The following is a 14,810-nucleotide window of genomic DNA, read 5'->3' on the forward strand; positions in this document are numbered from 1 at the left end:
GCTTTACTTTGCATGTTTAACAACTCTTTAGGGCAGAACAGTACCAAATTCATAATATGCACATGGGGATTTTCTGGAATTGTTGTTTGCTGTTCCGGCCTCATTTAAACTTGTCTAGATAGGTAGATTTCATATGATTCACCTCTTGTCATGTTAATCAACATTTAATATTGTTGGGTACATAAACGAGATCGAACTAAATAACTTGAATGTGGTGTTCCGTCAATATACAACTCGTTGCATATTGAGCTCCACTTAATTTGTAGTATTGGTTGTGCACTTTGCCATGCCATGTCTCATTAAATTGGACATGCATCATACTTGCTTGCGCATCATGCCATGCTTATGTGATGATTGTTTACTATGTTGTTTGCTTCTTTCCGGTGTTGCTTCTTCGGGTTGGTTCCGATAACGTCGCGTTTGTGAGGATTCGTTTGACTACGTCCGTTTGTCTTCTTCATGGACTCGTTCTTCTTCCTCGTGGGATTTCAGGCAAGATGACCATACCCTCGAAATCACTTCTATCTTTGCTTGCTAGTTGCTCACTCTATTGCTATGCCGCGATACCTACCACTTGCTATATCATGCCTCCCATATTGCCATGTCAAGCCTCTAACCCACCTTTTCTAGCAAACCGTTGTTTGGCTATGTTACCACTTTTGCTCAGCCCCTCTTATAGCGTTGCTAGTTGCAGGTGAAGTTGAAGTTTGTTCCGTGTTGGAACATGGTTATGTTGGGATATCACAATATATCTTATTTACTTTAATGCATCTATATACTTGGTAAAGGGTGGAAGGCTCGGTCTTATGCCTGGTGTTTTGTTCCACTCTTGCCGCCCTAGTTTCCGTCATACCGGTGTTATGTTCCTTGATTTTGTGTTCCTTACACGGTTGGGTGTTATGGGAACCCCTTGACAGTTCGCTTTGAATAAAACTCCTCCAGCAAGGCCCAACCTTGGTTTTACCATTTGCGTCACCACCACCTACTTTTCCCCTGGGAGTCACGCTCCCGAGGGTCATCTTTATTTTAACCCCCGGGCCAGTGCTTGTCTAAGTGTTGGTCCGAACAGGGCAACCTGCGGGGCCACCTCAGGGCAACTCGAGGGCTGGTTTTACTCGTAGCTTGACCTATTCGGTGTTGCCCTGAGAACGAAATATGTGCAGCTCCTATCGGGATTGTCGGCACATCGGGTGGCTTTGCTGGTCTTGTTTTACCATTGTCGAAATGTCTTGTAACCGGAATTCCGAGTCTGATCGGGTCTTCCTGGGAGAAGGAGTATCCTTCGTTGTCCGTGAGAGCTTGTGATGGGCTAAGTTGGGACACCCCTGCAGGGTTTGAACTTTCGGAAGCCGTGCCCGCGGTTATGGGCAGACGGGAATTTGTTAATGTCCGGTTGTAGAGAACTTGACACTTAATTTAATTAAAATGCATCAACCACGTGTGTAGCCGTGATGGTCTCTTCTCAGCGGAGTCCGAGAAGTGAACACGGTTCTTGTGTTATGCTTGAACGTAAGTAGTTTCAGGATCACTTCTTGATCACTTATAGCTTCTCGACCGTGCGTTGCTTCTCTTCTCGCTCTCTTTTGCGTAAGTTAGCCACCATATATAGTTAGTGCTTGCTGCAGCTCCACCTCACTACCCTTTCCTCCCCATAAGCTTAAATAGTCTTGATCTCGTGGGTGTGAGATTGCTGAGTCCTTGTGGCTCACAGATACTTCCAAAGTTGCAGGTGCCGATGATACCAGTGCAGGTGACGCAATCAAGCTCAAGTGGGAGCTCGATGAAGTTTGGTCGTTGTTATTTGTTTTTTTTCTGGTTGATCAGTAGTAGAGCCCAGTTGGGACGATCGAGGATCTAGCATTTGGGGTTGTCCTTTTTTATTTTGGTTTCATAGTCGGACCTTTGTTTGTATCTTGTATGATGGATGGTTCACTTGTAATTCTGTGAAGTGGCGATTGTAAGCCGACTCTTTATCCATTTCTTATCCAGTACACGGGATTGTGTGAAGATTACCCCTCTTGCGACAAACCTACCATGCGGCTATGCCTCTAAGTCGTGCTCCGACACGTGGGAGATATAGCCGCATCGTGGGTGTCACAGAAATCAACGAGCAAATTACTGCTAACGGAGGAGGAGGAGTTCAGGGACGTTACCTTCACCTTCTTCCTTCCTCGCCTCGTCACGATCGTCACCACCGCGGCGATCACCGGGTCGTCGCCATTGCAATCGCCAGAAGCAGAGTCGTATGTTAGGGGACACGAGCAATGGAGACGAGGTCGGCTAGAGGGCCGCACTGGGCCGGCCCATGCACTTTGCACACACGCGCACCGCCCTCTCTCCCCCGATCCCGATCTCCCTTGCCCACGTATGCAATCCCTGTTTGGGTTTCCATGTAAGATTTGATTTAGACCGGGAATTATTAGTTCAGGGTCCTAATTCAAGGGATTAAGAGTTGCGGGTCCGATTTGTCTAACCTCTATGAGATTAAGGTTTCAATTGGACTTCTTCCTATTTCTGGTGTTCTTTATACCACTTTGACGGAGGTAGTAGATGGGAAGTTTTCCTAAAAAAACATTTAAATTCTTTTGATTTTCTTTGAGTGGGTTCATCCATCGTCCCGTTCCAAACCGAAGCCTGCGTGAAGAAACGAATTAATTAGGCCAAACAAAGTAAAATCACGCGCTCCAAAGCGAGTGTCGGACAGCTCAGATCACGCAAGAACACACGCTGCCACCGCCAGATCCCGTCACCTAACCGCCCCCATCTATTATCACATCATCATCACCATCGTCTTCGTCTCCGTCGAAGCATCGAAGACCCACACAGTGTACACTGTACAGCTAATTTCGCACGACCTATAAACGACCAGAACAAAAAAGAAGAGGGAAAAAAACGGAGCCAGGCCTAGCCAAGCCGCCCACCGAGAAAGGAACGCGGCCAATCTGGTGGCCTCGTGCTCGCAGCCAATAGCCCGCCTCCGATCCGCATCCGGCCAGGCGGCGCAGCCTCCGGGGCCAGGGCCGGTCGGGCGGGCTCCCCTGCCACCGGCGGCGACGCGCCATGGCCGGCTCCATGGTGGACCGGGCCACCAGCGACATGCTCATCGGCCCCGACTGGGCCAAGAACATGGAGATCTGCGACATCTGCAACCGCGACCCCGGGTACGGTCCCCTCCCCCTCGCCCCGCCGATCCCCGTCTCGTCGCCCGGGATAGTAGGAGTACGTTGCCGTGCGTGCTTCGTACGTCGGGCGGTTGGCTGTGGCGTACTGTATTACGCGGGGGAGCTATGGCGTGGATGGAGTTGTGATGATCTGGGTAGGATGGAGCGTGATTTTATGTCGTGCGACCGCGTGATTGCTGGAAATGCTTCCAATCCCGACAAATTCTGGGAACGGTGGACTTCTATGAGCGGTTAGTTTTGACCGAAACGAGACAAACGGCTCGAGTTTGGATCTTCCTGGAGCGCCCAAGTCAAATACGGAGATAGTACAATCGGGTGGGTGGCTCTGGGAATTGCGATTTTGCGAGCGGTGGATCTGGTTCCAGCCATCTGCGCACTGTTTTCTCGGAAAATGGTGTTCTGTTTCAGGTTTAACAGTGTTTTCTCTAATCCTCATTCATTGTTGAATGGAGATTCGCTAGTGCAGAGAAATCCTGTTTGTTGACTGATGCAAAGCGCCAAAGGACATTCTGCAATTGACTCAATTGTCAAGAGCGTGCTAGTCATCTACCCCTGTGGCGTTGGTCAGTATTCATTCGTTTTGCTGGATAAATGAACCAAATGACTATTTCACCCCGTGCAAATTTCTCCAGTGATAGCTCGCTCAGGACCCATACCCGTGTTCAAATATTTGCCCCTCTAGTATGGACTGGATGCCTCATTTTGTTAAGGAGAAAATATTTCTGGAGTCAGGTTTTTACAAGCTCCGGTCAATCCACTCACTTGATAACCTGAGAATTTCATAAGTTGTGCCTCGTTCATGGACCTTAAGGCAAACCATAGAAAGTAAAGAAATGAAAACAAAAAGGGCTGCTCCTGGAGGCACTTGCTTAGAGCCGCATGAAGAATGCAGGCTATTTAGTCTCTCGCAAGTCGCATGAAAGATGAGAAAGACTATGTTGTGAACTTCCTTACAATCCTGAAGACAACTTTACAACCTTTTAATCTTCCGCTTGCAGTCTCTATGCTTCTTTAGAAGGAAGATTTGATTGCTTCTGGTCTCTGCACTCAGATGTAGTTCATCATTACAAAATTCAGCTAAAAAGAGCACCGTATCTTGCAAATATCCAGGACAAAAGGAAGCAACTAAGTAATGCCAACATCGCCTAGTTGCCAACAGTTTTTATGCTATGTGGCAATAACTTTGAACTAATAATTATTGGATTAGATCATATACAAGAGAATTATACATGATGCTAACTCGGTTCTGAAAGATTTATGTTAAAATGCTACTTGAATGCTGAATTGCTTTTTCACCGAAGTGCACACTGACACCAGTGGAGCTGCCCAACAATCCTTCACCTAGCCTAGTTCTTCATGGTAAACTCTGACAATCTGAAGAAATTGGAAAGTGAACAAGTATTCGGCATAGCTGTTGATTTTGTGGTTTTTATTATGTGGGAATGACCAGGGTGCTCTTACACCATGTCGGGATAGGTCACTGGCTGTCCATCGGTTTCCAGTAGTAACTGTTTACTGTTAATCCTGTTTTACTGTTAGTTCTGCCGAAGTAGAGTCCATTAAGGTGAGCACCTAAGTTAATTCTGACGTAATTGACTATATCTTCTAAAGATACCAAATGAAAAGTCATTGTTGCTGTTGCCTCGTAATTATCTAATCTTATCTTTAATTATTAGCTGTACTTGTACTCTCCCCTAAACTTCCAAAGATTACTCCCTCCTTTCCGGTTTATAAGGCTCAATTCAAAATTCTCACCAACCAAGGTAGATGGTGAGTGGTGGAATACTTTTTGTAGTTTGCAAAAGCACCCAATTAATGCTCTTGTTTTCCTCAAAAAAGTATGTTTACCAATGCATTAATTGCAATGCATGCATGCATAAATTACATGCATTGGTCAATTTTCTCTTAGTACTTGCATGCAATGATTTAATGCACCTTGGAATCTGAACATGTGATGGAAAACAACCAAATTGAGCCTTATAAAATGGAAAAACTAAAATTTTGAGATAAGCCCTATAAACCGGAAAGGAGGGAGTATTTATTAGTGGAATACTTTGATGCATTGTTTTATCTGCATAGGTGGTGTATGCTTACTTAGCTTAGTACAATTCGGTTGACTACTTATTGTTTTTTACTACAGTTTACTACTTGTTACTGCTAGATTAGCATTGGAGGCCAGTCAATACCCATTTGGCTGTTTATTATGTGCTGGTTTTGAGCAACAATTAGTTTCTATTGCAATTTTTAAACATATCAATATAGTTTTCTTTCCTTGATTCTTATTCCAACTATTGTGATTTGAGATGAAATAGTTGGGCTGACTCAGAAGAAGCATCTTAACATATAGTTACTGTTAATTTCCTGCACTAGATGATTTACTTGTTGTCAAATACTGATAGTTGTTAGTCGTTCGACGTGGTAACAGGCAATCCAAAGATGTCGTGAAGGCTCTCAGAAAAAGAATTGCACACAAAAATCCAAAAGTTCAGCTTCTCGCACTAACTGTAAGTTTATTTGCAGTTTGGACTGCTCTTTTCTATAATTATAGTTTAATACAGTCATTGAGAAAATCATGCTGGTGTGCCTTTTCAATAGAACTGAGCGTAACTGCCTGGTGCTTAGCTTTGTTTGCATTTTTTTCTGCATTTCTGAAGTTCGTGTTTGTGTGCATCTTTCTCCTATGCTTCAAGAGTAGATGTTCATTCAATCATACCCATGCTGCTTGCAACAGCAGTGAACATCATGATGTTATTGAAAATGGGTGCAACGGTTATTCCAGCCTTCAAATCAGATGATCTTATGTAATTAACGTATATACTATTTGTTCTTATCTGGCGCAGTAAAAAAATGAGTATAATCAATGAGGACACAGCTGATTTTTAATCAATTTATTTTTGTAGTTTCATGTTTCATTAGTTTACGATTCATTATGGTTTGTGGGTGTAAGCAGGATTCAGTTACTGTCTTGATGATGAACTGATGATATTCTTCTACTCCAGCTGCTGGAAACTGCAATCAAGAACTGTGGGGATATATTCCACATGCATGTTGCAGAGAGGGACCTGTTGCATGAGATGGTCAAGCTAGTGAAGAAAAAGGTTTATCATTCGTCATAATTCTGAAAACTACAATGGCTTTCTTTTAATCTGCTGAGTGCTGACGTATGATGGTCTATTCGTTTCACCTTGCAGTCTGATCAACGCGTCAAAGACAAGATTCTGGTTCTAATAGATACATGGCAAGAAGCTTTGGGGGGACCACGTTCAAGATATCCACAATTCTATGCAGCATACCATGAATTAGTGGTATACTTTCAAGTCCAATTTGATTTATTAGGCTCTAACATATCACTTAGCCAGTTGTTCTATTTTAAAATGTTACTACTGATATGATTTTATCTCAACCTTGATGGTTTTCAGGATGAATACATGGAATGCTATTTAATTCTAAAAAGTACCTTTCCGTTTCAAATAATAATTATGCTGTTATTCCCCCTTACAGCGTGCTGGAGCTCAATTCCCCAAGAGGTCTGAGAGACCTGCACCGCTGTTTAATGGGCAGTCTGAAGCAGCGAAAAGTATGCGTAGTCCTGATCAACGGGACGAAGCTGAATCTTCTGCTGGAAATGACTTCCCTGCTCTGAGGTGTGATTTCTTTCTTTTTGTTTCTGTTTTCTGCTCTGAAGTTTGAGGTGTGCTTTCTTTCCTTTTGTTTTTATTTTCTGCTCTGAGGTGGTACTGTTCAATTGGCAGAATTTGCTTCTGGACCTACTAGTTTGGCAATTACTGAAACAGACTGCAAAATTGTTAGAGTACGTAATGGGCCTAATGGGCCTGGGCTGGTGGTATAGCCCGTTAGTCTTAGGGTTAAATAGAGATAAGGGTCGCTTGCTTAGGGGTCAAGTAAACCTCTCTATATAAGGGGAGGAGATGTATCAATCTAATCAAGCAAGAATTAAGAAGGAAATCCCTTCCATCTTGCCCGGCCGTGGGCAAAAGGCCCCCGGCCGGCCCTCTCGCGCCCTCCTTCTAGCAGCGCCATAACAATTTGGTATCAGCTAGCTTCGGTTCGATCATGTCTTCACCGCTGCCCAACCCGTCTCTTCTGCTGCCGGTCACCTCGTCGCCTCCGGCGATCACCACGACCGTTGCCCCGCTCCTGCCCGCGCCGGGATCCTCCGTCGCGCCCGCCCCCGCCGTCCTCACCCCGGAGGAGGTGTCTGGGGCGCTGCGGGACCTAACCCAGGCGGTCCAAGAGATCCGCCTGTTCTTGACCGAGTCCTACGGGCCGCACCCGGCTGCGCCGCCCATCGCCGCCACCACGCCGCCGTGGCTGCTGTGGCAGCCGCCGCACCAGGCGGCCTCCGCCGCGCTCGCCGGGCCGCTGCAGCAGCCGCAGCCGCTGCAGCTGCCATCCACCGCCACCACTGCCGCGCCCAAGCAGGCACTGCAGCTGCCATCCACCGCCCCGCCCTGGCTGCAATGGCAGTCGCCGCTCATGGCGGCCTCCGCTGCGCCAGGCGCTTCGCTGCAGCAGCCACCACCGGTTAGCTCCGGCCCCGCATCGCCCGCGCCGGCGGGAGTTTCGATCCACCAGATCAAGTTCCCGACGTCGCCATCACCGCTTCCCCAGGGCGTCCCATCCAGCAGATCAAGTTCCCGCCGTCGCCTATTCCGGCTTGGATCACTACCCGCCACGTGTCGGCGGCTGTGGTGTGCGGGAGATGCGTGGTCTGCAGCTGCCGCTCCTCCCAGTTGCGCTTTGCTGCGCAAAGGACCTCGATCTCGTCCGCTGCGTCGGGGATCTTGGGCATGCTGTTTTCCCCACGGACAGCGACCTCAAAGTCTGCGACATCGGCGGTTGGGGGGGGGGGGGGCACACCCCTGCTCGCCATTCTCCATCTACAGCCCTCCACTCTTCTCTGTGCGGTGCAGACCAACAGCCGTCCGGCGGGGAGAAGGCATGGTGTCACCGACAGGAGCGCACCGCGTAGCATCACTGCAGTCCGCCGCCGGCTGCCGCGGGTGGCCATACACATGCACTCCTTTTGTCCAGATGGTGTCCATGGGATCCAGGTGGCTGTACACGTGCACGTCCGACGTGTGGATGGTGTCCACTTTATGTTCAGGGGTCCAAAATAAAGCGTCCAAGTCCATTTCAGGTTGAGAGTAATAAAACATGCCGAGATGTAAAAGCCTTGTTTTTAGGTGTTAGGTTTGTGTTGCGTCAAGTCATGGTTATAAGTTGGTTAGGTTGCAGCTCGAGGACAAGCTGCATGTCCAGGTGGGGTGTAGTGTTAGAGTACGTAATGGGCCTGGGCTGGCGGTATAGCCCGTTAGTCTTAGGGTTAATTAGAGATAAGGGTCGCTTGCTTAGGGGTCAAGTAAACCTCTATATAAGGGGAGGAGATGTATCAATCTAATCAAGCAAGAATTAAGAAGGAAATCGTCTCCCTCTTGCCCAGCCGTGGGCAAAAAGGCTCCCGGCCGGCCCTCTCGCGCCCTCCTTCTAGCAGCCACATAACAAAAATTGATAATTTACTGATGGAGACTGGAAAACATGGTTATTTGCTAGAACACATTAGACTTATAAAAATATCACTTACGGCATCTTTGATTCGCAGGATTTTCTAAAATGCAGTATAGGAAAAACACAGAAATGGAGTGCATGCCATCTTCAATACTACAGAATTAGTATGAACATTTGATTGTGCGCAGGAAAAACATAGGATTCTTCACATGAGGTTGGAGTGGAAGGAATTTTTTCCTATGAAAATTAGTACAAATGAATCCTAAGGAAAATTTCCTATATACTGTAATCCTACAAAGCAAGCGACCCATGTACTAGGAAAAATTCCTAAGGATTAGAATCCCACAAAATTCCTTTACAAGTCCTGTAAACCAAAGAAGCCCTAGACTTCAGAAAAGAGAAGGGGTGTGACTATGAGAAGTCCTGTTTATCCTTTGGATAGAAAGAAGATACAAGGTTGAGCAATGAGTCAATGTCAGGTGGGAGTCGACTTCCAAGGGCAATTAGGGCTCTTGTTACCGTTTATCTATTTATCATAAGTTTCAGAATAGTGTACTATTTTAATTGGTCCAATGTGCTCCAGCGAATGATCAAAATTGTGTGGATCCTTTAGCGGACTGTCTTACGATGTGCTCTTTAAATGCCAACCAAGTGTAGAATCAGAGTTTTGCCTTTATTTTTAGTCTTGTCATTTCCCTATAACTTTTGTATATTTTGTTATTGTGTCTCACCATTGTAATGTGATTCCCACTCTGGTTTGTGATTTCAAATGTAAACTTGAGCATGGAATGTTGTATAAAGTTAGTTTCTGTTACTCCCTTTGTAACAGTCTAGAGATTCTTAGTTACGTAATATGTGGCGCAGTGGTAAAGCTGCTGCCTTGTGACCATGAGGTCATGGGTTCAAGTCCTGGAAACAGCCTCTTACAGAAATGTAGGGAAAGGCTGCGTACAATAGACCCAATGTGGTCGGACCCTTCCCCGGACCCTGCGCAAGCGGGAGTTACATGCACCGGGCTGCCCTCTTTTTTTTTTCCTTGTAGCAGCCTAATTTTTTTCATGACTTATTATCAACTTGTCTCAAGCACTGGACATGACATGAATGTTCATGTAGTCCTGTGAGAAATGGTAAATTCAAGAATGAAGAAAGCTATTCTGTTTTATGTCCAGATAGTCTTTTTAGCCTCTTTATAATGTAATAAGACACCAGGTCTTTTCTTTTGTTGTGCTCCAGTGGGCATCTTTGAATACAACACATCTATGTTAAGTTTAGCTTATGTGCAGTCTTACCCCATTTTGTATTGCAACCTTATGTTATTTTCAAGGATGGATTGAACTGAATACTGCATATATTTTCAGCATGTCAGAGATTCAAAATGCTCGTGGTATCATGGATGTACTAGCTGAGATGTTGAATGCTTTAGACCCTGGAAATAGAGAGGTACCGAAATTCCATCTGAGTTTAATTCAATCTGCACAAAAATATGGACCTCTTATCTTTATAAAGTTGCAACCAACAGTTGAACGTGGTATCCTGATTTGTTAGTTTATGATTTATAAATGTTTTCTTTGGGAAGTATGTCCTGACCAGTTTTAGTTTCAGATATAATCTTGTTGTAATTGTATGGAATTGATTGTAAATTTGTACTTTAAAATATGCTTTTGTACAACTTGCTTACATTCCGTTAACACTAATCAGTATTTATGATGTCCAATCCGAGGTGTCCAAGATGCCAAGGCTTCAAGGCCTACTATCTTAGACATGACCTATAACCTGTTCGGTGTGTATTTGATCACATCGCTTGAAATACCACATACCTGTTATCTATGTTATGGCAAGGTATTAAAGCATGTAAAATTCAGTATGCTTACCGCTAACCCTTAGCTGTATGTCTGGCTTATCTTATGTGTTGGGCACACCCGTGTTTTCCAAATCTCAGCATCAAGATGTAAATTCATATAGATCGGTATAGATATACATAAAAATGCACTTTTAATTAGAAATTCAAATCCATGGTGTTATTGCTGTATTCATGTCATACATAACAGTAGAAAAAGCTCTACACTTACAACCTTCTCTGAAATTGCTCACGTTTGCTGATTATGTTTTTGAAATGCTGTGTACACAGGGACTAAGACAGGAAGTAATTGTGGAGCTTGTTGATCAGTGCCGCACTTACAAGCAGAGAGTGGTCCAGCTAGTTAATACTGCTTCGTGAGTGCACTTATTTTGGATCACCTAAATTTTGCATCGGTGACAGTCGACTAGTGTGGTGTATCCAATGTTAGTGGATGTCATTTTTGAAGATATAGGTAGCTTTGTGTGACTGAGATTTCCTTCCTTGAGCACCTTTTTGGATCGTCGGATAAGAGGACGATGGAAGATCTGCTTTGTCACTTGTTTTCTATTATCACTCAAGGGCCTATGAGATAACTGTTAATGTATCTGGATACTTCAAAAACATTGTTTGTCATTAAAAGCTGACACGAGTAGCTTGCGCTGTTTTGTTTAGCTAAATAATGTAATTTAGCTCCGTATTTGTTGTGTTGAATCTACATATTACGTGACTATTTTTCTTCTTATTATTTACAGGGATGAGGAACTTTTGTCGCAAGGGCTTGCACTAAATGATGATTTGCAGCGTGTTCTAGCAAAACATGACGCAATTGCTGCAGGCATTGCTGTTCGAGTGGAGAAAAGGCCAAAGTCTCTGCAGGCGCTAGTTGATACTGAGGATTCTGCGAACCAAGACTCTAAGAAAGAGCAAGCACTAGTAGATATTGATGACCCTACAAGCCAAGATTCTAAAACAGAGCAAAATCAAAGGTTTTAGGCTTCTTCTATCACATTTGTATATGCTTACTTCTATATAGTGTTAAGGATTGATTTCAATACGTACTTCAAAGAGTCTTTGTTGACATTCATATATATTGAGTTGCACTTTATATATAACTCCTCTAATTAACCTCTGTTTGTGTGTGGTCTGCCCTTGTACCAGCACCAGTGAGCCGTCTCCTTTTGAGCAACTAGCGCTTCCAGCACCTCCAGTATCGAATGGCTCAGCAAACGCTGCATCAAAACCTGATTCTGGCATTGATCTTCTTAGCTGGGATGATACCCCATCCACTGCAGAGAATTCGCTGGCTCTTGTACCGGTCACTGATCCATTGGCTGACTCCACTTCAAATCAAAATGCACTGGCGATTGTAGACATATATTCTCAAAACAATACTGCTAATAGCAATGCCAAATCACTTGACCCCTTTGGTTTCGATTCAAGTCCCACTCCTCTTGGATCACAGCCATACAACACTGCAACCCAGCATCCTGTACAATCACAACAGCCTCCTCAGCAGGCGGCGCTCTATTCTAATGGAAGTGCTGTAAACCCTGGAACATCTTACGACCCGGCGTCACAGTATAATCACACGAATTCCGGGTGGAATGGTCAAGTTGCCAACCATGCAGCACCCCCGCCACAGCAAGTAAATTATGGTATGCAATGCAAATTAGATCGTTACTTTTCTGCATGTCTCTTTTATATCTGTCGGAAGTACTTCATTATCAGTTCAATTGGTTTCGCTTGCATGACTTCTGCATATCTCAACACACTACATTCCTGCAGATCCGTTTGAAGAATATGTGATAGTCTTGTGTGAATTTTGTAGATGATCAAAGTGGAGCCCTTCCGCCTCCACCTTGGGAGGCTCCGGCAGCGCCAAGCAATGAAATGCCAAATGGCCAATTGGGTGCTATGCAACCTCTCCCAACTCCAGCAAGCCAATTCGGTGGTGTGCAGCCACTACAACCGCAGAACAATCACATGGCAGGTCTACAACCGCAGCCAATGTATAACAACCAACCAGGAGCTATGGTACCTCACGCAATGCAGTCCAACCAAACTGTTGGAGGGCAGATGCAGCCAGGTTATGGAAACCAGTATGGACATTTGGCACCACAACCCATGCCAATGCCAGGCATGCAGTTCGCTGGTATGCAACCATCTCCGATGCCAGGAGCACAGCCAGGCATGATGTATGCGCAACCAATGCCGGGGGCGCAGTTTGGAGGAATGCCGCAACAGCAGATGTACGGCGGTGGTGGTCGGATGGCGACGCAGTACGGTTATGTGCAGCAGCAAGCAGCACAGTACTACAACCAGGGAAGGCCAGCAATGTATGGGTACCCTGGCACCAACGGCCTCTCTCAGAGTATGTATGGTCTCTCCATGCAAGACAGCTCCTACATGGGGGGCATGAACTCGGCCTATCAGGCAGCACCCTCTTCATCCTCCATGGCGCAACCCATGAGGCCGTCGAAACCCGAGGACAAGCTCTTCGGCGACCTTCTCAGCATCGCCAAGACGAAGCAGAACAGAGCTTCGTGATACGACTGAGTGAAAGTGTAAGAGGTCCAATATATATTTTGTCTATTTTTTCTTACAAATTTTCCACGTGGCTTGATCATATACACTTGTGTAGCTCTCTTCTCTTGCGTTGGATGTGTAAGCTTCAGTTTTTGACGCTGCTTCCCCACATTGATTCCATTATTAAATTCGTTACGACGTGTGTACTGGTCACGCCAGAGAGGAAAACCAACGTCGGTAAATGGTGATTTAATAAAGATTAGCTTGTTGTGAGGCATTTTTTTCCTGATAATTAATAGACATCATTCAAAACAGCAGGAGTACATATTTAATATTTGTGCCGGTCGTTTGCCAACATTGGGAGACTGGTTGGATGGTTAGAAGGATAATGGTATTTCTAGCAAAATAACACGTGTATTCTTGATAATTAATACTAGAATTTTTTGTGCCAGTCGTGAGCCAACCAAGCATTTTTTCCTGATAACTAATAGACATCGTTCAAAACAACAGGAGTGTTCAAAACACTATAGTTCAATTGGTGCTTGCATTATTCTAAATTTATTTTAAACTTTTCAATAATTTGTGTTTAGTGGAAGGAGAGGTTCGTGTTGACTCGAGGCGTTTATGTGTAGTGTAGGACATAGACTCTGATGGGCACGTGCAGTTACTTAGAGGCATGCGCAGTTACTTAGAGGCATGCACACGAAAACTTCTCAGTTGTCATTGATAAGGTCAAGTCGGAGACGTGACGGCGGTTCGTTATGACGACAATAGTGGTCGTTCGGTAGTTTTGACGTAAGTTTTATTATGTTTGAGATGCTTTATACTTAGAGTGAATTTTTATAATAGATCCGACCTTTTTAAAGAAAACATGAGAGAAAATCACAAGAAAAAAACTCTTCTTTCGAACCTCTCATCTGTTATACCCCTATAAAAGAACCAAGGAAGCAGATTCAAGCCAAGGAGGCAGATTCGACCCATCTCAACCATTTAACCACGTAATTAATAGTCCATATAGTCAACCCCGCAAAAAAAAAAGTCCATATAGTCTCCCAATGTTGAGCGCTAGCAAGCCACCAATTCCACCGATCAACCCTCTTGCTTACGGTTAAGCCACTCATTTCCTCACCCATCATGCCCACCTCTCCCGTTCAAACACCACGCACGAGTGCACGACGCAGGACGCCTGCATCGCCGATGCCAGAGGTCGGGGTCGCCAACGACGACCATCGTCGCCGACCAAATTCAAAGCACTCCGTCTCCACGATGGACTCAAACGGCGTCGTAGTGAAGATGAATTCTGTATCGTGGGACATGACTCTCCTGCTTCTGCAGGGCTGCTTCGACCCAGTCCACGCCGCTGCCCCGGCGTTTCGGTGGGCAGAGACTGCATAGGTAAGAGCATTTCCAGCCGTTGGCCCTTCAGGTGGATTCGAGTCGCTTGAGGGTGAACCGGCGCTAAAATCAGTCTGGAAATGATCGGGCTCCCAGCCGACGTCCTCAGGGTCGACCTTAGGCGTCTGTTTTAAACTTTTTTGAACATTTATTTGACTAAAATTCGACGAACGAGACAGATATTCGGCAAAACAGTACATTACTTCGGCGAACTGAAATAGTTTTTTTACATAGATAAAATACTTAGAAAAAAATAAAAAGGCTGTGACTACAGGCCGAATAACGCGCCGAGAGAGGCGAAGTCGCCACCGTTGTTGTCCTCGTCGTCCTTCTCCTCC

The 14,810-nt window shown here is 45.2% G+C and overlaps 1 protein-coding gene across 1 annotated transcript; it reads left to right on the top strand.

The window, feature by feature from the left end:
* The first annotated feature begins 2,814 nt into the window (after positions 1-2,814).
* LOC123060791 (TOM1-like protein 9) lies at positions 2,815-13,354 on the top strand. Its single transcript, XM_044483632.1, has 10 exons — positions 2,815-3,161; positions 5,608-5,686; positions 6,182-6,280; positions 6,374-6,487; positions 6,684-6,826; positions 10,070-10,151; positions 10,840-10,925; positions 11,304-11,537; positions 11,710-12,206; positions 12,380-13,354. The coding sequence occupies exons 1-10, from the start codon at positions 3,061-3,063 to the stop codon at positions 13,096-13,098; spliced, it is 2,154 nt and encodes a 717-aa protein (XP_044339567.1). The 5' UTR covers positions 2,815-3,060; the 3' UTR covers positions 13,099-13,354.
* Positions 13,355-14,810: the final 1,456 nt, after the last annotated feature.

This window comes from Triticum aestivum, chromosome 3A (assembly GCF_018294505.1).
Source record: "Triticum aestivum cultivar Chinese Spring chromosome 3A, IWGSC CS RefSeq v2.1, whole genome shotgun sequence".
In the NCBI taxonomy this organism is placed as follows: domain Eukaryota; kingdom Viridiplantae; phylum Streptophyta; class Magnoliopsida; order Poales; family Poaceae; genus Triticum; species Triticum aestivum.